Here is a 24929-nt window from a genome sequence, read left to right as displayed (position 1 = left end):
ACCAATCCACAATCCTCTTTTTTTAAATTTCTATTTATTACCTTAAGGGCAGACTAAAAATGGCAACACACTTCTTTATCTCCTTGCAAACAGAACTCTGAGGAATTATTTTATCATTATCTTGGTGTTGTTTATACTCCTCGATAGCCATGATGTTCTCTATCTAGGTAGAGATGCTGGCTCAGCCCTATCGTTAGAGCTATGAGGCATCTCACCCTTATACATTAGAGGTTAGGGGGTAATACTGCAAGCCAACAAGAAGTTACACACAATATAAACATAGGCAGAAGGCAGGCGGGAGAGGGTGGCTAAATTTTAGAATGAGAAGACATAAGAGAGAGGTCACATAAGCACCTGGTGTTGATGTTGTAACCAGTACTGCAGATTAAATTTAAGGAAAAGGGATTGGGACTTATATACTGCCTTTTTGTAATTAAACAACCACACTCAAAGCAGTTTACTTATAGGTACTTCAAGCATTTATTTGCTTTAATACTTTGAAGTGTCTGAAACTATTTAAGGTGGAAAGTCAACTAATCAGACAATGCTGTGTCATCAGTAGCCTACACTTTGGTATGCCTGAAGTACAGAATGACATGGGCGACCTGGATTTTCAGAAGGCGTTCGGAAAGGTTCCACATGAACGACTACTTCGGAAAATTGCGAGCCATGAAATAGAGGGTGAAATACTGGCTGGAGCATAGGAAACAGAGAGTGGGGGTAAATGGGCAATACTCGGACTGGAAGAGCGTCACCAGTGGGGTGCCGCAGGGCTCGGTGCTTGGACCTGTACTCCTCAATGTCTTTATAAATGATCTGGACATAGGTATGACAAGCGAGGTGATTAAATTGAGTAGTGAAGACACAGGGGGATTGCGAAGATCTACATGACATAATCAGGCTCGAGGAATGGGCATCGACATGGCAGATGAGGTTCAACGTGGATAAGTGTAAAGTGATACATGTCGGTAACAAAAATGTCATGCATAAATACAGGATGTCTGGGGCGGTACTTGGAGAGACCTCCCAGGAAAGAGACTTAGGAGTTCTGATCGACAAGTCGATGAAGCTGTCTGTGCAAAGTGCTGCGGCAGCGAAAAGGGTGAACAGAATGCTAAGAATGATTAAGAAGGGGATCACAAACAGATTGGAGAAGGTTATCATGCCGCTGTACAGAGCCATAGTGCGCCCTCACCTGGAGTACTGCGTCTAGCACTGGTCACCATAAATGAAGAAGGACACTGTACTACTCGAAAGGGTCCAGAGAAGAGCGACTAAAATGGTTAAGGGCTGGAGGAGTTGCCGTACAGTGAGAGACTGGAGAAACTGGGCCTCTTCTCCCTTGAAAAGAGGGGACATGATCGAAACATTCAAAATACTAAAGGGAATAGACTTAGCAGATAAAGCACAGTTACTTACCGTAACAGGTGTTATCCAGGGACAGCAGGCATATATTCTCACATGTGGGTGGGTGACGTCATCTACGGAGCCCCAGCGCGGACAGCTTTTCAAGCAAACTTGCTAGAAGTTTCAAGTTTGCACACTGCACCACGCATGTGCTAGCCTTCTTGCCACTAGAGGGCGCATCCCCACCTCGTGGTCCTCAGTTCCATAACATAGCAAAGAAAGCCATCCCCGGGGAGGTGGGCGGGTTGTGAGAATATATGCCTGCTGTCCCTGGATAACACCTGTTACGGTAAGTAACTGTGCTTTATCCCAGGACAAGCAGGCATGATATTCTCACATGTGGGTGACCTCCAAGCCAACCAAAAAAGGGCAGGTGGGAGGATGGCAAATTATGAAAACAGGTTACGTAACACCGACTGGCCAAACCGGCCGTCGCTTCTGGACAAAGTATCCAGACAGTAGTGGGAGGTGAACGTATGAACCGAAGACCAAGTGGCAGCTTTACAAATGTCCTCCATAGGTGTAGATCGGAGGAAAGCCACAGAAGCTGCCATCGCCCGGACTTTATGACCCGTAACGCGACCCGCAAGCGGGAGACCAGCCTGAGCGTAGCAAAAAGAAATGCAAGCAGCTAACCAGTTGGACAAGGTGCGCTTTGAAACCGGGTGTCCCAAACGATTAGGATCAAAGGACAAAAATAATTGAGGAACCTTCCGATAAGACTTGGAGCGTTGGAGATAAAAGGCCAACGCCCTCTTACAATCAAGGGTATGAAGCGCCGCCTCACCAGGATGAGAATGGGGCTTCGGAAAAAACACCGGAAGGACAATAGACTGATTGAGGTGGAAATCAGACACAACTTTAGGTAAAAATTTGGGATGGGTGCGGAGAACCACCTTATCATGATGAAAGACCGTGAAAGGAGGATCCGCAACCAAGGACTGTAACTCACTGATTCGACGAGCAGATGTGAGTGCAATCAAAAAGACTACTTTCCAAGTAAGAAACTTAAGATGCGACTTGTCGATGGGTTCAAAGGGAGGCTTCATAAGCTGAGCCAAGACCACATTAAGATCCCACACCACCGGAGGAGGTTTCAGAGGAGGATGGATATTCACTAGCCCCTTCATGAAACGTGTCACCAGAGGATGAAGAGAGAGAGAACGACCCTCAAGATGCCGATGGAATGCTGCAATGGCACTGAGATGCACCCGAATGGAAGTCGTTTTCAGGCCAGACTCAGACAAATGCAAAAGATATTCCAGAAGCGAAGCCACAGGCACCGAATCTGGTTGCAGACTATTCAAAGAACACCAGGATGAAAACCTGGTCCATTTCTGAGTATAGCAAAGCCGAGTCGAGACCTTACGCGAGGCCTCCAAAACGTCCCTCACGGCCCGAGACACCGGAACCGAAGTCAGAGGGAGAGAAACCAAGCAGTCAGATGTAAAGACTGAAGATTGGGATGCAACAGCGAACCCCGACTCTGAGACAGCAGAGAGGGAAACACCGGTAGAAGCAGAGGTTCCCTGGTACTGAGTTGAAGAAGTAGGGAGAACCAGGGCTGCCTTGGCCACCGAGGTGCAATGAGGATCATGGAGGCTCCGGCCGATCTGAGATGAACCAGCGTTCTCAAAATCAGAGGGAACGGTGGAAACGCATAAAGGAACCTCCCCTCCCATTCGAGGAGGAAGGCATCCGCTTCGAGACGATCCGGAGAGTAGATCCGAGAGCAATAGAGGGGTAACTTGCGAGTCTCCGGAGAGGCAAACAGATCCACTTGAGGAGTTCCCCAGCGGTCGAAAACCTCGCGAAGTACTCGGGAGTTCAGAGACCATTCGTGCGGCTGGAGAAGACGACTGAGTTTGTCTGCCAGCTGGTTCTGCTCTCCCTGAATGTAGACCGCCCGCAGGAAGATATTCTGGGAAATTGCCCAGTCCCAAAGACGGAGAGCCTCCTGGCATAGAGGCCAAGAGCCCGTACCCCCCTGCTTGTTGACATAGTACATCGCTACCTGATTGTCCGTCCGCACGAGTACTACCTGGTCGTGCAGCAGGTGGACAAAAGCTCGCGCAGCCAGAAAAATGGCGCGAAGCTCCAGCACATTGATGTGGCACCGACGGTCCTCGGCCGACCACAGAGCCTGCGTCCTCAGACCGTCCAGGTGCGCTCCCCACGCGTACTCGGAAGAGTCCGTCGTCAAGACCTTGTTGTGAGGAGGAACGCGAAACAGCAAACCCCCTGACAAAGTGGAAGAGTCGGTCCACCAACGGAGCGATCGACGTAAACAAGGAGTTACTGATATCCGGGAAGACACCGGATCGCGATCCTGGCGCCACTGCGACGCCAGAGTCCATTGCGCGATTCTCAGGTGCAAGCGAGCGAACGGCGTGACGTGAACCGTCGACGCCATGTGACCCAGCAAAACCATCATGTGCTGGGCCGACACCTGCGATTGCCCTCGACAATGACGACTCCACCGAAGCAGAGTCTCCCGCCGGGGCGGGGGGAGAAAAGCGCGAAGGCGAACCGTGTCCAGCACGGCTCCAATGAACTGGAGAGACTGCGCCGGACGCAATTGAGACTTGGGGAAGTTCACTTCGAACCCCAGGCCCTGTAAAAGACTGATAGTCTGTCGGGTCGCTAAGATAACCCCCTCCCTGGACGGGGCTTTGATCAGCCAATCGTCCAGATAGGGAAAGACCTGTATACCCCGCGAGCGCAGGGCCGCCGCCACCACCACCATACACTTGGTGAATACCCGAGGGGAAGATGCCAGCCCGAAGGGAAGAACCCGATACTGCAGGTGCAAATCCCCGACCTGAAACCGCAAGAACCTGCGGCAAGCGGGATGCACCGGAACATGGGTGTAAGCTTCCTTCAAGTCCAGGGAGCACATCCAATCCCCCTCCTCCAAAAGAGGATAGAGAACCGGGAGCGATAACATACGGAACTTCTCTCGGACCAGGAACTTGTTGAGCTTCCGGAGGTCCAAAATGGGGCGCAAGTCCCCGGTCTTTTTTGGGACCAAAAAGAAACGGGAGTAAAACCCCAGGCCCATCTGATCGCGAGGCACCACCTCGACCGCCCTGAGGCTCAACAAGGCCCTGGCTTCCTCCAGGAGAAGGGCCAGCTGGTTCCGATTGGGAGGGCAAGCCCCGGGGGGCAAGTCCGGAGGCGGACAGGAGAAGTTCAGCGAATAGCCGTCTGAGATTATCCCGAGCACCCAGGCGTCCGACGTGATCACCGACCAGGCCCCGGCAAAGGCCGTCAGCCGACCCCCGATGGGGAGGGGGTGGCTCGATATTGCGGTGGGGGCCCGCCCCCAACCGCCTATCCCGTCAAAAGGACGGCGCGGCCTTGGCGGCCCCCTGCGCGGCAGGTTTAGAGGGGCCGCCTCTACTCTGCTGGGGCTGTCTTCGAGGGGGCGGTCTGGAGAAGGCCGGTGTGGACTTCTGAGGGTATCTCCTCGGAGGCTGCCTGAAGGGGCGCTGAGCAGGCGCCTTAGGCTTCGGCTTCACCAGAGAGGCCAAGGAGCGTTCCTGTTTGGAAAGTCGCTCCGTCGCCGCATCCAAAGTGTCATCAAACAATTCCACGCCAACGCAAGGCAAATTAGCCAGGCGTTCCTGCAAATTGGCCTCCATTTCGAGGGTACGGAGCCACGCCAGCCGGCGCATGGCCACTGCACAGGCGGACACCCTCGAGGCGAGTTCAAATGCATCATAAACCGCGTGGAATAAATAGAGGCGCAGCTGGGTCAGGTTGGAACTAAAGGTGGCGAACCGGTCCCTATGCGACTCAGGCATCACCTCCCGAAAGGAGGGGAGGTCCTTCACCATCGTACGGAGGAAGGAAGAGTACGAGAAGGCGTAGTTCAGGACCCTGGTCGCCATCAGAGAGTTCGCATAGAGACGGCGCCCAAATTTGTCAAGGGTCCGGCCCTCCCTACTAGGGGGGACCGTCGCCGAGACCCGGGAAGGCTGAGATTTCTTGACCGCCGATTCCACCAGGAGCGAAGTATGGGAAAGTTGGCCCTTCTCAAACCCTTTGATGGGAAGGGTGCGATACTTAGACTCCATTTTTGCGGGGACCACAGCGACCGTCAATGGAGCCTCAAGATTCCTCAGAAAGGTCTGACAGAGGACCTTGTTAATTGGAAGGCGCGGCGACTCCCTGGGGGGGGCAGGGAGATCCTGCTCCTCCAAAAACTCCTTGGTGTAAGTGGACCCTTCCGACAAGTCAACACCCAAAGCCGCAGCCATATCCTGCACAAACCTCGTAAAGGACGAGGGTTTAGCAGGAGGAGAGGGAGACCGAGACTTCCCGGCAGAGCCGAAGGGAGAGGCCTGGTTGGAGTATCTGGGCTCCCTACCCGACCCCGACCCCAAGGAGGCACAGTCCTGCGACCTCGACGGAGTCGGAGACCGGGTGCGCCTGGAGGAACCCCTCGGGGATCCCCCCGGGGTCCGAGGCACCGTGGTCCGCCCCTTCGGCCCGGGCGAGGAAGCCCGAGAGCTCTCCCTGGCCGGAGACCGGAACAAAATGGGGTTATCAACCCGCAAATCCCGAACTTGCAAGGCACCGCCCCTGGCCGGTGGCGAGCGACCACGCCTCCGAGGCGAGGTCCGAGACCTCTTAGCCTTCCTCGGCTTGCGCCTCGCTCGAGACCTGCCCGAGGGAGACGAACCCCTCGAGGACCCCGAGGACGAGGACGAAAGTCTTCGTACTCGGCGCCCCTTGTCCTTCGGGCGCACACTACGCTCCGGCGGATCTCGCGAAGCCGGGTCCGAGGGAACCACCGAGGTCGAGGCCGTGGGCGCCTCGGGAGCCGAGGCCCCGGTACCCGAGACCGAGGTCGCCAACTGCGGGGCCACCGGGGCCGAAGCCTCCGAGGCCGAAGCTGCCGAGGCCGAAGCCTGGTGCAGCTGGTCAATGGCCCCGGTGAGCTCCGAGGCGATTAACGCCCGGAGCAATTCCTGGAACACGGGGATTGACATCCCCTGCGGCAAGACCTGCCGCTGCTCCTCAGAGGGCGACCTCGGTCTCGAGTATTCCCTCGGGGCAGCGGACGATGGCAACTTGGGCTTCACTGAGGCGGGCCCACCCGCCGACGAGCCCGAGGATGGCTTCTTAGATGGAGCTGAGGAGGGAAGCGGAGACTTACCCGAGGCCTTGGAAGAGGGCAGCTGCTTCGAAGGCACCGAGGCCCGAGGCGAAGCTGACGGTCCCGAAGCTGAGGCCGAGGCCGATGTCGAGGCCGAGGTCAAGGCCGGGGCCGAAGCCGAGGCCGAACTCGAGGCCTTCCCCGGCGGGGACTCCACAGAGAAAAGTTCCGCCATGCGGGCCTTTCGGCGTTTAAGTGCCCGCTTCTGAAAGGTGGCACACTTATCGCAGGATGCCGTCGGGTGTTGGGGCCCCAAACACCGCAAACAGCACCTGTGCGGGTCAGTAATCGAAAGGAGTCTTTCACAGCGCCCGCACTTTTTAAAGCCCGTTACGGGCCGGGACATGGGCCCACAAGCGAGCCGGGAACAAGCGAGGTTCCTCGGCCACGGCTACCGGGAGCCCCCGGTAGTAACGAATACGAAGATTTTTTTTTTTTTTTTTTTGAAAAAGAAAGAAACAAAGCAAAAAGAGACGAAAAAACGCAGCGACCGTGCGAAAAAACCCCACACAGCCGCGGCGACAGAAGGCAAATTTAGCACAATTTCTCCACAGGGCTTCTGGCTCCGCGGATGAAAAAGAACTGAGGACCACGAGGTGGGGATGCGCCCTCTAGTGGCAAGAAGGCTAGCACATGCGTGGTGCAGTGTGCAAACTTGAAACTTCTAGCAAGTTTGCTTGAAAAGCTGTCCGCGCTGGGGCTCCGTAGATGACGTCACCCACCCACATGTGAGAATATCATGCCTGCTTGTCCTGGGATAAAGACAGATTGTTCACCCTCTCCAAGGTAGGGAGAACGAGAGGGCACTCTCTAAAGTTGAAAGGGTATAGATTCCGTACAAACGTAAGGAAGTTCTTCTTCACCCAGAGAGTGGTAGAAAACTGGAATACTCTTCCGGAGGCTGTTATAGGGGAAAACACCCTCCAGGGATTCAACACAAAGTTGGACAAGTTCCTGCTAAACTCAAACGTATGCAGGTGAGGCTGGACTCATTTAGAGCACTGGTCTTTGACCTGGGGGCCGCCGCGTGAGTGGACTGCAGGGCACAATGGACCACTGGTCTGACCCAGCAGCGGCAATTTTATGTTCTTATGGGATAAATTTTTCCCCATCCCTGCAGGAACTCAATTTCTCTGCCCCATAATTGTGAGTTTTGTCGCTTTCCCTGCCCCATTCCTGTAAGCTCTGCCTTAACCGCTCAAGCCTCGAACACTTATGATTTTAAAGTGTTTGAGGCTTGTGTAGATGAGGATGGAGCTTGAAGGAATGGGGCAGGGACAGGAAAATAACTCGCGGGGACAGGAAAATGGAGTTCCTGTGGGGATGGGGAAAAATTTGTTCCCGTGTCATTCTTTAGTCTGAAGTACATTTTCAAAACAGAGTTTTGACTTAATAGTTTTTTTTTTTAATGATTCTCTGACTGGTTCTCTTCTTCCAGAACTAGTTTTTGAATTTAAGGCTGGCTGGTTTCTTACCACAAAGCTGCACGTGTAAGACAAACATTGTTTTAAAGATGGTTATATGTCCTGCTCTTCAACATGCAACATCTGGGATGAATAACAGTCCCTTGTAGGTGGACTTAGATTAGCCTCAGTAAAACAGACAAGAGATATTAATAAAAATGCAAAATGCACTCACATACCACAACATGAGAGACACTACTAAAGCAATTCTGAAGATGCAAACTTCAGTTAAAGTAAACAAGTATTTTACCCCAGGGGAGATCAGGGGCATGTGTGTCCTGAGTTCCAGGAAAAGCATATGGATAATATTCAAACAGATCATGGATACTGCTTCTCTTAAGAGAACAATCAAAATAGAGAATCTGGAAGTCAATTCACCCCCTCTGATCAGTGATAATCATCCCCCTTCCCAACTACAACCCAGAGAAAAGCACAAGGTAGCACGTCTGATCCTCTGCTACACAAGCACTATCATGCTGTGCCAGAAAACTACTGGGATCATGAACAATGAAGCTCCATTAGCACTGGCAACAGCACAGAGAGTGTATTGCCTTTGTCATAATTTGCGGTCTATGGATAAAATGCTTTTCAATTTTGCCAGTTTTAAAACACAGTTATCTATGAAGCTTTCTAGTTCCTCGAAGGCAGGGTGCGGCCTAGCCAAAGGTCGCAAGTCTATTTGTAGGAATAGATGGGCTTCCACTATCTGCAGTGATCCAGACGGTGAGAGAACTAAATAGAAGTGGTGGTGGTGGTGCTGGCTAGTGCTGCCTGATTTGAATCGATTCACCGATTCATTTCGGGTGAATCGATTCGAATCGATTTACCCCGCCAAAAAAATCGGCCTCCCGATTCATTGACTGACCCTCCCCACTCGCCCTCTAAAGCAGGAGCGACAACGCTGCCTTTTGCTGGCCTGCCGCTCTGCTTTAGAGGGCGAGTGGGGAGGGTCAGTCTGGAAGTGGCTTACCCGCTGCTATGCTCTCTGTCTTCCCCCTGGCCTCCAGAATCAATCTCCCTAACTTCAGCAGCCTGCAATAAGATCGCTGGCGCTAGCGATCTTTGCAAGCTCCTGAACTACTTCGGAGCGTCTTCTCTCTGCCGCGGTCCTGCCCCTTTTCTGACATCAGAGAAAAGATGGCTCAGGGGAGATATGATAGATATCTATAAAATAGTGAGTGGAATGGAACAGATAGATGTAAAGGTAAAATTATGTCCTTACCTGATAATTTTCTTTCCTTTAGTCACAGCAGATGAATCCAGAGAATAGTGGGATTACATCCATTGACCAGCAGGGGGAGATAGAGAGCACTGAATTGACCTCTGGTATATCTTGGATGTACATCATCCTGGCCAATCAGCTGAAATAAATCATATAAAAGTAAATAATAAAAATCACATCAACCGCATAAAACATATGAGAGATAGGACACCTATGGAACTTCTTCCATCACATGCGCTATCCGAATCACTTATACATCAAAATCAAGATTGCAACTTCATTCTAAAGGCAAGACCAAACCACTCCTGAGAGCGACAAACCCTGCACCAGGGTGGGGCTCTGGATTCATCTGCTGTGACTAAAGGAAAGAAAATTATCAGGTAAGGACATAATTTTACCTTCCTTGTCATCAACAGCAGATGAATCCAGAGACTAGTTCAAATGTAGGGAGGGAAATAAACAAGTGAACTGAAAACCTGCCCTGTAGTACATGTCTAAGGAGATACGACACCCAGAGAGTACTTATCCTATGAACTTAGAGGGTAACCCCTCTAACCATGTGAGCAGGAGCAATCCTTGCCTAAGAGCACCATGCTGCGGAAAACCCCAGTTACAGTATCCCTCCATGAATAGTATGAGTGCAAAGCAACCTGCTAATGCGATCACCAGATTTCAAATAACTCTGTGGAATGCAACCAACATGTCTGGCAATGATCCTTGGCTGATGGCAAACTCCATGAGCCTCGTTGTAAACCAGACCTACTTCCCTTACAAGGTTCTAGGGCAGCCAGCCTGGACTCGTGACAAATGAAGATTCCCCATCTGACTGAAGCCCTCTCAAGTACCAAGGACACAGGAGGCCACACTTTTGACCCTAGTCAAGAATAATGCCAGAGTTGGCAAGGCATCCCCTTGTAACCAGACACTACTCTGTACCCAAGCCACGAAGTGACAAGTGCCTGTCCCAGCATCCCAAGGATAAACAGTAACAGCCTCAGACACTGAGGTAGCTTATTCAACCACCAGTCCATTCCTCCATATGAATGAACCCAGAAGGAGTAAAAAGAATAACTCAGAGCAATAGCGAGTGCTATCATCTAGCCCGCAATCAGCCTAGCCATAGCTTAACTGTCATCCAGCTGGGACCAAACAAGGTACACCAGGCCGAAAGTGAAATGGCTCCCCAGCCAAGGCCAACACACCGCCCGTGTGGCAGCAAAGGCAGTACTGCCTGAAGTGGCATCCCTCCTTCAAAAGTAGAAATACTGACAGCGGCGGCAAAGTCAGCTGCAACTGCAGTGACCCCCCGATCCGCGGCAGGAGGGAAGGGCCTTGAGCAACTGCCCTTAGGACCTCCTACCGCCCGCTGCTGCCTGACCTGGCTGCAAGCCCGTGGGCATCTGCTACTATAGCTGAAGTAGCTTCCGCTTCCCTATATGGGAAAGGAGTAAAAATACTCCCCATACCGGTGCCTCCCTGAAGACAACAGCAACCCCTATAACTCCACGCCCGTAGCCCAAGTGAGCTTAAGGAATTGAAGCATCCAAGTTCTTCAGGGGGAGAGGGGAAAAGGAACCTGGGAGCCCAGGTGATGCCCCCCCCCCCCCCAAGGTAGGCACGATACAGCTCATATCTCGCATCTCAACTGAGGCCTACTCCTCAGGAATCTTTCTCCACCGCGGCCTGAGCCCCAGGAATCGGCCTTCCACCGCGGCTTGAGCCCCAGGAATTGGCCTTCCACTGCGGCCTGAGTCATTGGAATATTCCTCAATCGAAGCCTGAGCCACAGGAGAATTTCTCAACTAAGGTCCATGTCCCAGGAACCTCTCTCATCTGATGCCTGTGCCACAGGAATATGACTTGACCCGAGGCCTGAGCCCCAGGAATCTTCCTTCCACTGAGGCCGGAGCCCCAGGAAACCTTCTTCCCCTGAAGCCGGAGCCCCAGAAATCTTTCTTCCACTGAGGCCTGAGCCACAGGAAAATTGCCGAACTGAAGGCCAAGTCACAGGAGTATTTCCCATCTGAGGCCTAAACCCCAGGAAATTTTCTTCACTGAGGCCTGAGCCAACTCACTCATCTGCGGTCTAAGCCACAGAAAGATCTTAACCTCCGAGGCCCAAAGCCACAGGAAGATCTTAATCTCCGAGGCTCAAAGCCACAGAAAGATCATAATCTCTGAGGCCCAAAGCCACAGGAAGATCTTAATCTCCGAGGCCCAAAGCCACAGGAAGATCTTAATCTCCGAGGCCCAAAGCCACAGGAAGATCTTAATCTCCGAGGCCCAAAGCCACAGGAAGATCTTAATCTCCGAGGCCCAAAACCACAGGAAGATCTTAATCTCCGAGGCCCAAAACCACAGGAAGATCTTAACCTCTGAGGTCACAGGAAGGGCCCTCAACTGAGACCAGCCCCAGAAATCAATCTCCACTGAGGCCTACGCCACAGAGTCATGTCCCATCCTAGGCTTAAGCTACCAGAATCTTTTTTCTTCTTTAAACTGAGGCCTAAGCCACTGCAATCTCCACATCTGAGGCCACAGGAAGATTTCACATCTGAGTCTGAAGCCCCATGACTAAAACTCAACTGAGGCCAAAAGCCCCAGGAACATGCGCAGGAGCATTTCTCACCTGAGGCCTAAAGCCCCAGGAACATACACAGAACATTTTTCAACTGAGGCCTTCGCCACAGGAACATGTCACTTTACTGAGGCCTAACCCACAGGAACATGTCACTTTACTGAGGCCTAAGCCAAGTACTCACGTGCTCCTGCACTACCGGAAGGCAAAGGGAGAAATGTTAGTGCTGCAGCGCACAGGGAACTGTACCGGCACCCGTGGTCGGGCTTTTCTTCTTATGGGAAAGGACCCTCCGACCACATCAGCTTCTTCTTCTTCTCTCCACCGGCTGAGAGGGTGGGAAAGGGACTTGGGTGGGCCCAGGTGTTGCCCCTAAAGTTGGCTCAGTATGGCCAACACCCCTAGGCTGTACTGAAGCTGCAGCAATCAGGAAAAAATAGCCTTCCGTCCTCAGGAGCCGAAACCAGGAAACAGAATGATAGCAGCCATTTTTCAGATCTAGGAAACTGGTGCTGGTAGCTGCAGCCAAGCCTGGCTGAAATTCACTGTAGAATTCAGGAACTGTGAGAAACACATCCTCAACCTGCTAGAGATAGAGTATAATGATTGGCCAAGAGGATGTGCATTCAAGATATACCTGAGGTCAATTCAGTGCTCTCTATCCCCCCTGCTGGTTGATGGACGTAATCCCACTAGTCTCTGGACTCAGTCTGTTGATGACAAGGAAGGGCATGTATTGAAGCTAATAAGTAGCAGATTTAAAACAAACTAGAGAAAATATTTATTCACTCAAAATGTAATTAAACTCTGGAATTCATTGCCAGAGAATGTGGTGTGAAGGCAGTCAGCTCAGCAGGATTTAAAAAAAGTTTGGCTAATTTCCTAAAGCAAAGGTCCATAAGCCATTAATAAAATAGACTTGGGGAAATCTACTGCTTATTTCTAGGATAAGCAGCACATATGTTTTACTCTTTGGCATCTTGAAGGTACTTGTGATCTGGGTTGGCCACTGTTGGAAACAGGATATTGGGCTTCATGGACCTTCAGTCTATCCCAGTATGACAACTCTCATGTTCTATTCTGTCATTACATAGAAATAGAAGATCTTCAATAGTAAATTTCATCAGCGGCCAACATACGGCAAAACCAGAAATGATCCCTACTGCATCAGGCACCACTGTGCCTTTTTGATATGTTGTCATGTATATTACACCCTAAGAACTGCAGAGGAGGTTGTTTTCAGAACAAAAGTGTGAGATAAGCATTGGTAGTGACTTAGAGACAGATAATCTCCAACAAACCACAGGACGGAAGTCAGTTTCATATCTGTCATGCTATGAGCAAAAATCAAGCCATTTTGAGAAATTACCCTGAGTAAACATTTAGGGCTCCTTTTATGAAGCCACGTTAGCGGTTTAATGCACGTAATAGCGCACGCTAATTTGCCAGCCGCGCTAGCCACTACTGCCTCCTCTTGACCAGGTAGTAGTTTTTCGGCTAGCGCAGGGGTTAGCGCACGCTAAAAATGTGCATGCGATAAAGTCGCTGACACGGCTTCGTAAAAGGAGTCATTGGAGATTTTAGATTTATTATTTTTAGTAGTAGCTCAAGGCAAGTTACATTCAGTTACAGTCAGTATTTTTCTGTCACCAGAAGACTTCCAATCTAGGTTTATACCCGAGATAATGAAGGGTTAAGTTACTTGCCCAAAGTCACAAGGAGTCACAGTTGAATTTGAACCAGGCTTTCCTGGGTCTCAGTCCATTGCTCTAGCTCAGTGTTTCTCAACTCAATCCTGGAGTACCCCCTTGCCAGTCAGGTTGTCAGGATATCCACAATGAATATGCAGGAAAGAAATTTGCATATAATGGAGGCAGTGTATGCAAATCAAGTTTATGCGTAAGTTGGATAGAACTGGCTTTAGCACTGCCTTCTTTTCCCCCTTCCCCTAGCCCTAAAGGCACTTTGCTAGAAATTCTGGGGAGACAACAGCACAGTTGTATCATCCTTTTTCAATACCTTGAAGCAAACCAGGACATTCGTTATGCAGTTCTTATGGAGAGAGATACTATAAACTATACCAGGGGTGCCCACACTTTTTGGGCTTGCGTGCTATTTTTAAAATGACCAAGTCAAAATGATCTACCAACAATAAAAATTTAACAAAACACAAAGCACACAGTACGCAGAGAAAATGTTAATTATTTATATTCCGGGGGGGAGGGATGGGGGTTTCAAAGAGGTCAAGGCAGATGACTTTAAAATATGCAATGTCACCTCAGTAACAACTATACAAAAATAGACAAATATACCCCCTCCCTTTTTACTAAATCAAAATAGCGTTTTTTAGCACAGGGAGCGCTAAAAACCGCTATTGCGGTTTAGTAAAAGGGGGCCACAGTGCAAAATATAGACAGCAGATATAAATTCTCAAAATGGACACATTTTGATCACTAAATTGAAAAAATAATTTTCCTACCTTTTTGTCTGGTGATTTCATGAGTCTCTGATTGCACTTCCTTCTTCTGTAAAGCCAATATTTATTTATTTCTGCCTTTCTTTCTCTCTCCCCCTTCCCCCTCTTTCTTTCTCCCCTGCCCCCCTCTTTATTTCTGCCTTTCTTTCTCTCTCCCTCTTCCCCCCTCTTTCTTTATGCCTTTCTTTCTCTCTCCCCCTGGCCCCCCTCTTTATTTCTGCCTTTCTTTCTCTCTCTCCCTGCTCCCCCCCCCCCCCAGCTATCGTGCGGATTTCTCCACTTCCCCAATCGACTATTTGGGCACCCCTGATCTATACTATATTATAATCTAAATTTATTTATAAGAATAAACAAAAATGTTCAGGAAGGGAAGGGAGGTGTAAAAATAGGGATTTATAAATTATAGAAATAGGTACAAAATTAAATCAACAGTCACGCAGATACAAGGTGAGAGGGAAGCATATACTCTTACTTTCCCTCCCTCATAAGAACACATATTGTATTTAATATGGGGTCCTTTTATTAAGGTACACTAACTGATTTAGCGTGCGCTAAAGATTAGTGTGCGGTAAATGCTAAGACATCCATTATGGGCATCTTAGCATTTAGCGTGTAGTAAATTGGTTATCGCACCTTAATAAAAGGACCCCTATATTTGATATATCGCTTGTACATGAGTATTAAATGGTTTTCAAAACTAAATACATTAGGCACTTTGGATTTCCCTCTCTGTCCCGAACGGGCTCACAATCTAAACCAAAGTGCCTAAAAGAAGAACATCATTCATATATTAAGGATAAAAATAGAAAGAAGATGAGAAGGAAGAAGGAAGAAGGAGCCCTAAGATGTAGAGCAGTGGTTCCCAACCCTGTCCTAGAGGACCACCAGGCCAATTGGGTTTTCAGGCTAGCCCTAATGAATATGCACGAGAGAGATTTGCAAATAATGGAAGTGACAGGCATGCAAATCTGCTCCATGCATATTCATTAGGGCTCTCCCGAAAACCCAATTGGCCTGGTGGTCCTCCAGGACAGGGTTGGGAACCACTGATGTAGAGAACCGGGGAAAGTGAAGAAGAGTGATTACATTGTAGAGAAAAAGATAGATTTACTATTCTAAGATAAATATAAATTACTATATCAGGCAGGAGAAAAGAAATAGAAAAAAATAAAATAAGGTAAACCAAGCAAAATAAATATGAAATAAGGTATGAATAGTCAGAGAGTGAAATTGCAGTTAGTGGGAGACGCTTGTTTGCGGATTATGGAATATCGAATAGAATTCCATAATGCTGATGAAATAGAATTGATTTCAATAGTTTTCGAAAGCAAAAGTACGATGTTTCCTTGAGAAAGCCATGAAGCATGGTGTGCCAAAGGTTAGAACCTGCATATGAGAAAGCTCTCTTTCTAGTTGTTTATTAGTTTTATTAATCTTGGTCCAGGGACTTCAAATTGATCGTGATGTGAAGATCTCAGAGTTCTATTAGGTTGATATCTAGCCAGTTTCTTGTAGAGATAATCAGGAAGCTGAAGATGCCAGGTTTTGAAGACTAGACAAAGTAGCTTGAATTCAATCTGTTTAGTTATTGGTAACCAGTGCAGATCAAATAGAATCGGCGTAATGTGGTCATTAATGAGCGCACCTGTTAAGAGTCTAGCTGCAGTGTTTTGGATTAACTGCAGACAGGACAGTTTGGCTAAGCTTGACCCTAGGAGTAATGTGTTACAGTAGTCTAGACGACTAGTAATAAATGCATGAATTAGTTTAGCTGGATTATTTGTGGTTAGTTGACACAGTAGTCTTAGGTGGTAGAAACACATTTTTACAATGTGACTTATTTGCGGTTTGTAGTTTAGATTAGGGAGAAAGATCTAAAGGAGACAGAGAGAAAATTTTTCCCTTTGATGTTTTCAGTATACAGTGTATCCTGTGGTTTTATATGGATAGTGTAAATAGATGACAGCTTTGTCAATATTACTAGTGTAGGTTCACAAGACATCCATAACAAATAAATAAACTTACTAAATACAACCTTTTTGCACAAATTAACTGTTTTGTACTATTTCACTAAACCTGCACTCTCCTCAACTGCTCTCTCACAATATGGTCCACTCACAAATTCCTTCTTTGCGTCTGTCTTTACGGAGGAGGATACTGCAAAAATACCAGAGGCAATGAAAGTGTTTAATGGAGTAATAGAAGACAGCCTCACCACAGTTGAAGTGGAGTTGGACCAGATATACTACCAGATCGACAAACTTAAAAGTGACAAATCCCCTGGACCGGATGGAATTCATCCGAGAGTCTTAAAAGAATTGAAGATTGAAATCGGAGAGTTATTGCAAAAACTCACCAATCTGACAATCAGAACTGGACAGATACCAGATGACTGGAAGATAGCGAATGTCACGCGAATTTTCAAAAAAGGATCGAGAGGAGAACCGGGCAACTACAGACCAGTGAGCCTTACGTCTGTCCCTGGAAAGATGGTTGAAGCACTGATCAAGGATAGCATAGTCCGGCACTTAGATACACACGACTTGCTGAAACCCAGTCAACATGGGTTCAGGAAAGGGAAATCATGTTTAACGAATTTGCTTCAATTTTTTGAGACCGTGAACAAGCAAATTGATAGTGGAATGCCGGTGGACATAATTTATTTGGACTTCCAGAAAGCATTCGACAAAGTTCCGCATGAAAGACTTCTCAGGAAACTACAAAGCCATGGAATAGAGGGAGATATACAAAGGTGGATAGGCAAATGGCTGGAAAACAGGAAGCAGAGAGTGGGCATAAATGGGAAGTTCTCAGACTGGGAGAAAGTGACTAGTGGTGTGCCCCAGGGCTCGGTACTTGGGCCGATTCTATTTAATATATATATCAATGACCTGGAAGGCGGAATATCCAGTGAGATCATTAAGTTTGCAGACGACACAAAGCTATGCCGGGAAATCAGATCGCAGGAAGATAGCGAGGAACTCCAGAGCGACTTGTATCAGCTAGAGAAATGGGCAGAGCAATGGCAGATGAAGTTCAACGTGGAGAAATGCAAAGTAATGCATTTAGGTAGTAAGAATAAGGAACATGAGTATAGAATGTCAGGAGCAACTCTGGGTAAGAGCGAACAAGAAAAGGACCTGGGTGTACTGATAGATAGGACCCTGAAGCCGTCGGCACAATGTGCGGCAGCGGCAAAGAAAGCAAACAGAATGTTGGGCATGATAAAGAAAGGAATCACGAGTAGATCGGAGAAAGTCATAATGCCGCTTTATAGAGCAATGGTCAGACCACACTTGGAATACTGTGTACAACATTGGTCTCCCAACCTAAAGAAGGATATAAAACTGCTGGAGAGGGTGCAGAGACGAGCAACGAAACTAATAAGAGGTATGGAGAAATTGGAATATGAGGAACGACTCAAGAAACTAGGATTGTTCTCCCTTGAGAAGAGGAGGCTGCGAGGGGACATGATAGAGACGTTTAAAATACTGAAAGACATCGATAAAATAGAGCAGAAAAACAAATTATTTACATTGTCCAATGTGACACGGACAAGAGGACATGGTTTGAAGCTAAGGGGTGACAAGTCCAGGACAAATGTCAGGAAGTTCTGCTTTACGCAGCGAGTGGTGGACGCATGGAATGCTCTTCCACAGGAGGTTATTAAGGAATCCACTGTGCTAGGATTCAAAGGCAAATTAGATGCACATCTCCTTATGAGAGGCATAGAGGGATATGGGTGATTAGAACAATCAGGTGTATACCTGACTGGGCCTCCGCGTGTGCGGATCGCCGGACTCGATGGACCATGGGTCTGATCCGGAGATGGCAATTCTTATGTTCTTATGTAATTACTCTAATAAGCAGGAATTCCCTCAGTGGATTAGGACTGATTTCTCTAGCCAGATCCCAGACATGCAGTCTCTGAACAGACTCAAGCAGACAGTATCACAGGTCAATCAGTCACTACAGTGCACGATATAGTTTGACTTAAGAGGTGCCCTACTGGGTCAAATCAAGGGTCCACCTAGCCCTGTATTGTATTTCAACAGTATAAAGTCCATGTCACAGATACCTGGTATCAGACAGAGTCTGAAAAAGTAGCAAGATTCCACGCTACTTAACTTTAGGAATAAGCAGAGGCTTCTCCCTGGTCTACATTAAAAACAGTTTATGGACTTTTCCTCCGAGAATTTGTCCAACTCATTTTTTTTTTTTAAACCCAGCTACATTAACTGCTTTTACTTGCTCTAGCAATGAGTTCCTGAGCTTAACTATAAAGCAAGTGACAAAACATTGCATAGTATCACATTTAGAACAAATAGAAGACAACTTCATAGAGCGATCTAGTCTTTGTAGTTTTTGAAAGGGTTAAAAAAAAATTGATTCACCCGTTCCACTCTAGTCAGGATTTTATAAATCTCTATCATCTTTCTTCTCAGTTGACTCTAATCAACGAGCTCTTATATCAAATCTCTTTTATTGATCAAACAAGAGAAAGTACAACAGTAGAAAAAGATAATCAACACTTGAAATAAAGCTGTTTGACCAAAACATTTTAAACCACAGATCACCCCCCCCCCCAAAAAAAAAAAAAAGACTGTAAGAAGAATGAAGAAAGCTAAACACAGTTAAATGTTTAGTACATTGCTGCAAACATACATAGAAACATGATGGCAGATAAAGGCCAAATGGCCCATCCACTGTAACCATTATCGCTTCCTCTCTCCAAGAGATCCCACATGCCTATCCCACACTTTCTTGAATTCAGACAGTCTCTGTCTCTACTACTTCCTCCGGGTGACTGTTCCATACATCTACCTCTCTTTCTGTAAAAAACTATTTTTACATAGATTACTCCTATGCCCTCTCATTCCTTAGATAACTTCATCCTATGCCCTCTCATTCCAGAGCTTCCTTTCAAATGAAAGAGACTCGACTCATGCACATTTATGCCACGTAGTTATTTAAATGTCTCTATCATATCTCTCCCTCTCCCGCCTTTCCTCCAAAGTATACATATTGAGATCTTTAAGTCTGTCCCAATACACCTTATGACGAAGACCATGTACCATTTTAGTAGCCTTCCTCTGGACCGACTCCATCCTTTTTATATCTTTCTGAAGGTGCGGTTTCCAGAATGGTACACAATATTCTAAGGGCTAGATTCACAAAGCAAACCGATCGTGTACGAATCGGTTTGCGACCCCTTAACGAGCAAATTTCCCTCCGGCCTGATTCACTTACCTCTCCTACGATTCGCTTCACATTCGTGCATGCAAATGAGGAGAAACGAATGCAAAGTAGACAGGGACGTGATTCACCAACCAAAAATTTTAAACCAGCTGGGCAGGCCGATCAACTCAAGAAGCGACTGCTGGAGACCAGTCGAAAACAACTTTCTGACTCTCCAGCTCCATAGAAGCCCTGCTCTGCCCCGATATGTCTCCTGCCTGATTTCCCCAAATGTCGCTCTGCCCCGAACTGTCTTCTGCCTGCAACCCTGCATCACCGCTCTGCTCTTCCCCATCTCTCCTACCTGCTCCTGCCCTTCCCCGCACTGCAAGCCTCTGGTTTTAACCCGCGGGTTTAAAGCAAGTTAAAACCACGGGCTCGCAGAGCTAAAACTTAAGGGGTAAAAGTAAAAAAAAAAAAAAAAAAAAAAAGATTGTGGCTCCGACGGGCATCTACAGATGGTCTACGCATGCGTGGGGATCGCAGAAAAGCGATCCATGCCAGCAGATAAGGGCATTCCTCCGATCGCCCCATCTGCATATTTTTCTTTTCTGAATTTGTCGGACCTGCCCGGATCGAGCCCAATCGGGCAGGTTGGTGAATCTGGACCTAAATAGGGTCTCACCAGAGTCTTATACAGGGGCATCAATACCTATTTCCTACTGGCCATATATTTTTCCTTTTTCCTACTGGCCATATATTGCTAGAGAAGACCAGAAGGACTCCCATCAAAGAGCTCTTAAGAACATAAGAATTGCCTCTTCAGTCTTTCCTCATATGAGAGAGAGTTGGTCAAATTGCTGCAAATTTGCATTCTTACCTAAATCACCAATTTGCCACCTGTGAAATTTTCAACTTGCATAACTGAAAACAAATGAGAAAGCAAGGCCATAGCGGAGAGACTGAATGAATTCGTTGCTTTGATCTTTATGGAAGAAGATGTAAGAGATCTACTTAAACCAGAAATGATTTTCAAAGGTGATGATGCAGAGGAACTGAAAGAAATCTCAGTGAATGTGGGAGACATACTGATCCAAATTGGCAAGTTAAAGCATGATAAATCACCTAGTCCAGACGGTATATACACTAGAGTACTGAAAGAACTCAAACATTAAATTGCTGATCTGATGTTTGTGATATGTAACATTAGAACATAAGAACTGCTGCTGCTGGGTCAGACCAGTGGTCCATCATGCCCAGCAGTCCGCTCCCGCGGCAGCTCTTAGGTCAAAGACCAGTGCCCTAACTGAGTCTAGCCTAACTGAGTACGTTCCTGGTTCAGCAGGAACTTGTCTAACTTTGTCTTGAATCCCTGGAGGGTGTTTTCCCCTATAACAGCCTCCAGAAGAGCATTCCAGTTGTCTACCACTCTCTGGGTGAAGAAGAACTTCCTTATGTTTGTACGGAATCTATCCCCGTTTTAACTTTAGAAAGTGCCCTCTTGTTCTCTCTACCTTGGAGAGGATGAACAACCTGCCTTTATCTACTAAGTCTATTCCCTTCATTATCTTGAACGTTTCGATCATGTCCTCTCTCGGTCTCCTCTTTTCAAGGGAAAAGAGGCCCAATTTCTCACTGTAGATTGGAGGGTGGCCAATGTAAAGCTGATTCTTAAAAAGGGATCCAGGGGTGAAATTACAGACTGGTAAGCACAACTTCAATTTTGGGTAAGACAGTGAAAAGTATTATAAAGAATAAAATTATGAAACACACAAACAAACATGGTTTAATGGGTCAGAGTCAGCATGGTATCAGCCAAGGGAAGTCTTGCCTCACCAATTTGCTGCATTTCTTTGAAGGTGTAAATAAACATAAAGATAAGCTGGTTGACATAGTGTATTTAGTCTTTCAGAAAGTTTTTGACAAAGTTCCTCATGAGAGACTCCTGAGAAAATTAAAGAGTTATGGGATAAGAAGCAATATTCTGCTCTGGATTAGGAACTGGTTATTGGACAGAAAACAGAGGATAGGATTAAATGGCCATTTTTCTCAGTGGAGGAGAGCGAATAGTGGAGTGCCACAGGGATCTGTACTGGAATTGGTGCTATTTCACATATTTATAAATGATCTGAAAATTGGAATGACAAGTGAAGTGATTAAGTTTGCAGATGACAACAAACTTGTTAAAGTTGTTAAAATGCATGCAGACTGTGAAAATTTGCAGGAAGACCTTAGGAAATTGGAAGACTGGACATCAAAGTAGCAGATGAAATTTAATGTGGACAAATGCTAAGTGATACACATTGGGAAGAATGATCCAGGTCATGGTTGCCGGATGCTGGGGGTCCACCTTAGGGGATGGGTCCTGGGAGGAGGATCTGGTTATCAAAATGGACAGGGCACTGAAACTTTCTACTTGGTGAGCGGCAGTAGCCAGGGAAGCAAATAGAATGCAGGGAACTATTAGAGAAGGGGTGATTATAATGCCTTTGTGTAGCTCCAATGTGCAACCTCACCTTGAGTGTTAGTTCAGTTCTGATTGCCATATCTCAAAAAAAAAAAGATATGGCAGAATTAGAAAGGGTTCAAATTAGTGTGACCAAGATAATAAAGTGGATGGAACTCCTCTCATATAAGGAGAGGCTTGCAGGGGTGACGGCTAAAGGGATATATAATTGAGGTCTGCAAAATCCTGAGTGGTGTAGAATGGGTACAAGTAAAACAATTTTTTACTCTATCACCAATAGAAGGAAATATTTTCTTACTCAACAAATAGTTAAGCTTTGGAACTTGTTGCCAGAGGATGTGTGGTAACAGAAGTTAACATAGATGGGTGGACAAGTTCCTGGAGAAAAAGTCCATATTTTGCTATTGAAACAGGCAGGGGGGAAGCCACCGCTTGCCCTGGAATCAATAACATTGAATATTGTTACTATTTGGGTTTCTGCTAAGTGACCTGGATTGGCCACTGTGGAAACAGGATATTAAGAAAGCATATACCTGTTTAGGTAAAGGAAAAAGTATTGGCTTAATGCAGCTAACAAACAATATCTTTGCATATTTCAAGGAACAGATACAACAAAAATCACTCAAGAAATTGAAAGTTTTGACCTATTGTACATATGCATTGTAAACTCAGGAATTGCCATATTGACTGGTCAGAAACTCATGTGTCAAGCAAGAAGCTAAAAGAGCATTCCACACAAAAATATATTTAACAATGAAAAGGGACAGGAAGAGGCACAGCCATGATAAAATAGAGAAAGAATATAGCACACCAGAAAAAGAAAAAAATATGTAGGTATACAGTTAAGAAACATTATATGCTGATAAAATCTAATTAGAACTGAAAAGAAATGAAATATATTTGGTACACAGCAGTTAGCAGGTCATCATCTTCTCCAGAACACATATCACCCCATCCAAACACACATATTTCTTGTCTCCGATTACCAAAAGACACGCTGTTCCCAATCCCAGCATAAATTAACCTAAGACAAGAAGAGGGCTATTTATATTAGTCTACAAATTAAATTTCACTCAGGTCTTAGCATCATAAGAACTGTCTATGCACTGTTTTATCTATAAGGGGAGAATGAATTTTAGGACCATATGTAGAGCATCCCCTTGCCTCTCCCCCCCCCAAAAAAAAAACAACCTCTTCAGTAAAGCTGAGCTAGAACAGGGAACTCCATACAAAGGGCTTCCTAGAAATGATTAACATTCCATTGAAATGAAATGTGAACTGTGCTGGAATCTATGAATCCGACTTACTGAAAATTTTAAAGGTCAAGTACTATCCCTGACAGTCTCTCACAGAGACTAAGAAACAAGGTTACTGAAAGACAACAGAGGCCCTGGGGTCAGAGTACAAAATCGCTTCAAAACATAAAATATTTCAAACAGCAGATAAAGACAAGCGTTAAAGGGTCACGGAAGGGGGTGCCAGACCATTTAGCACTGAAGAATTTCTTTCATAGGATTAAAAGTCTTCAAATAAACGAACTACTGCAACAGAAAAATGGTACAGCAAACGCAACAAATCAATCGAATCTAGCAATACCCATTTTGATAGATTTGGAACATCTGAAGGATGCACCTATGTGGTTCTTAAAACCTCCAGTACATTTATTAGCGTTGCACCAATAAAAGGTGTCCCAACAAGCTTTGTGCAAGACTCTGCAACTTACATGGTACCGTCAAACTCACCCAATCACTACTAAACTCTTGGATCATAACCTACGAACCTCCCAACCCATTTCCCTGGCTGATTGGTAGTACCTGACACTAGAACTAGCTTCACGATCAAAGAGGCGATGGAGCCGAAACCAATCCCATCCCAGCTATTCCTCAAACTGAGCTCCGATCACCAGTCAGTCCTCGACCCCCGACCAAGAAAGCAACAAGCAGAAGAGAACCCGAGCAAGGAAAAGCTCCTGCCGGTATCCGAAGCGGGCGATCCGTTTCAGATTTCCCGATCGCACAGTAGCTTGGGAAAGACGCGCAACAAGCGATTCCCTGGGAAATTCTAACGCTCCGACATGCAAATGATGCTGCCCCGTGGTGGAAGGGGGGGAGGGGGGGACGCACCTTTCTGAGCTCGGCTCTGCCCGAGCAGGAGCAGGAGGAGGGCGGTCAGCCTCCGGAGGTTCCCGCTCACCACGGCTCCGGTGCCCATGGCGGCCGGCAGTCCGCCCGCATGCTGGGGCGGCGCAGGTCCCCCGGGCCCGAGAGCTCTGCCGGCTCCGCGTCCTCGGCGGCTGCACGTCCCCGCTCAATGACTTCCGCCACTTCCGCTCAGGGCTGCAGGCGCGCTCGCGGCCCGGGGGGAGGGGAGGGGCGACACGTGCTCGCGCCTCTGCCCTGGAGAAGGCTGTGGGAAGGCGGGCTCGTACGTGCCTCTGTTTATGTGCAACATGGGCGAGTACAGGGGGGGGGGCTTTTCTATGCGGTAGACATCCTATAAGACGATGTGGATTGTGGCGTTAACGCCTATGCACAGACTAGCGTAGTGGGCTGAAAATCGGGCAAGTTGGGGGTTCGAATCCCACCCCTTTGTGATTGTGGGCAAAGTTAACAGCACAATGGAATCTATCTACCCGTTCCTGAAGCTATAATTCATCGTGAGTAATGAAATCCAAGTCCTAAAAACGTTCACCTTTGTAGGAAAGAGGCTACTTTTTGAGTAAGCAGGAGGAAGGAGAAACGGAAGAGAGTTCACACGTTTCTGGTAGCGAAAGATCAAAAGGGATGGGTGCTATATTGTTAAGAGATACTTCTGATGGAATGTGTGTCCTGTCTGGAGGTTTGGGAAACAGGGGGTGGATCAGATGCACATTTGCTCCTAGGAGTACATTTAAGCCGGCTTTTAAATGATTTATGCTTCTGATTTTCAGGGTTCTGCACATCTTTTAAACCTTAGTAAGGGGCTGAGTTCCTCA

The 24929-nt window shown here is 47.2% G+C and overlaps 1 protein-coding gene across 2 annotated transcripts in view; it reads right to left on the bottom strand.

The window, feature by feature from the left end:
* DCBLD2 (discoidin, CUB and LCCL domain containing 2) overlaps positions 1-24356 on the bottom strand; it is a 139144-nt gene extending 114788 nt beyond the window's left edge. The window contains exon 1 of one of the 2 annotated variants that reach the window (XM_033941312.1): positions 24079-24356. In XM_033941312.1, coding sequence (XP_033797203.1) covers positions 24079-24166 — 88 coding nt within the window. In that variant the 5' untranslated portion in view covers positions 24167-24356. Of the gene's footprint in view, positions 1-23769; positions 23869-24078 lie in introns of those variants that run through there. The other variant, XM_033941313.1, reaches the window with a different exon arrangement.
* Positions 24357-24929: the final 573 nt, after the last annotated feature.

This window comes from Geotrypetes seraphini, chromosome 4 (genome assembly GCF_902459505.1).
Source record: "Geotrypetes seraphini chromosome 4, aGeoSer1.1, whole genome shotgun sequence".
Classification (NCBI taxonomy): Eukaryota; Metazoa; Chordata; class Amphibia; order Gymnophiona; family Dermophiidae; genus Geotrypetes; species Geotrypetes seraphini.
This window is presented reverse-complemented; position numbering and strand designations above follow the sequence as displayed.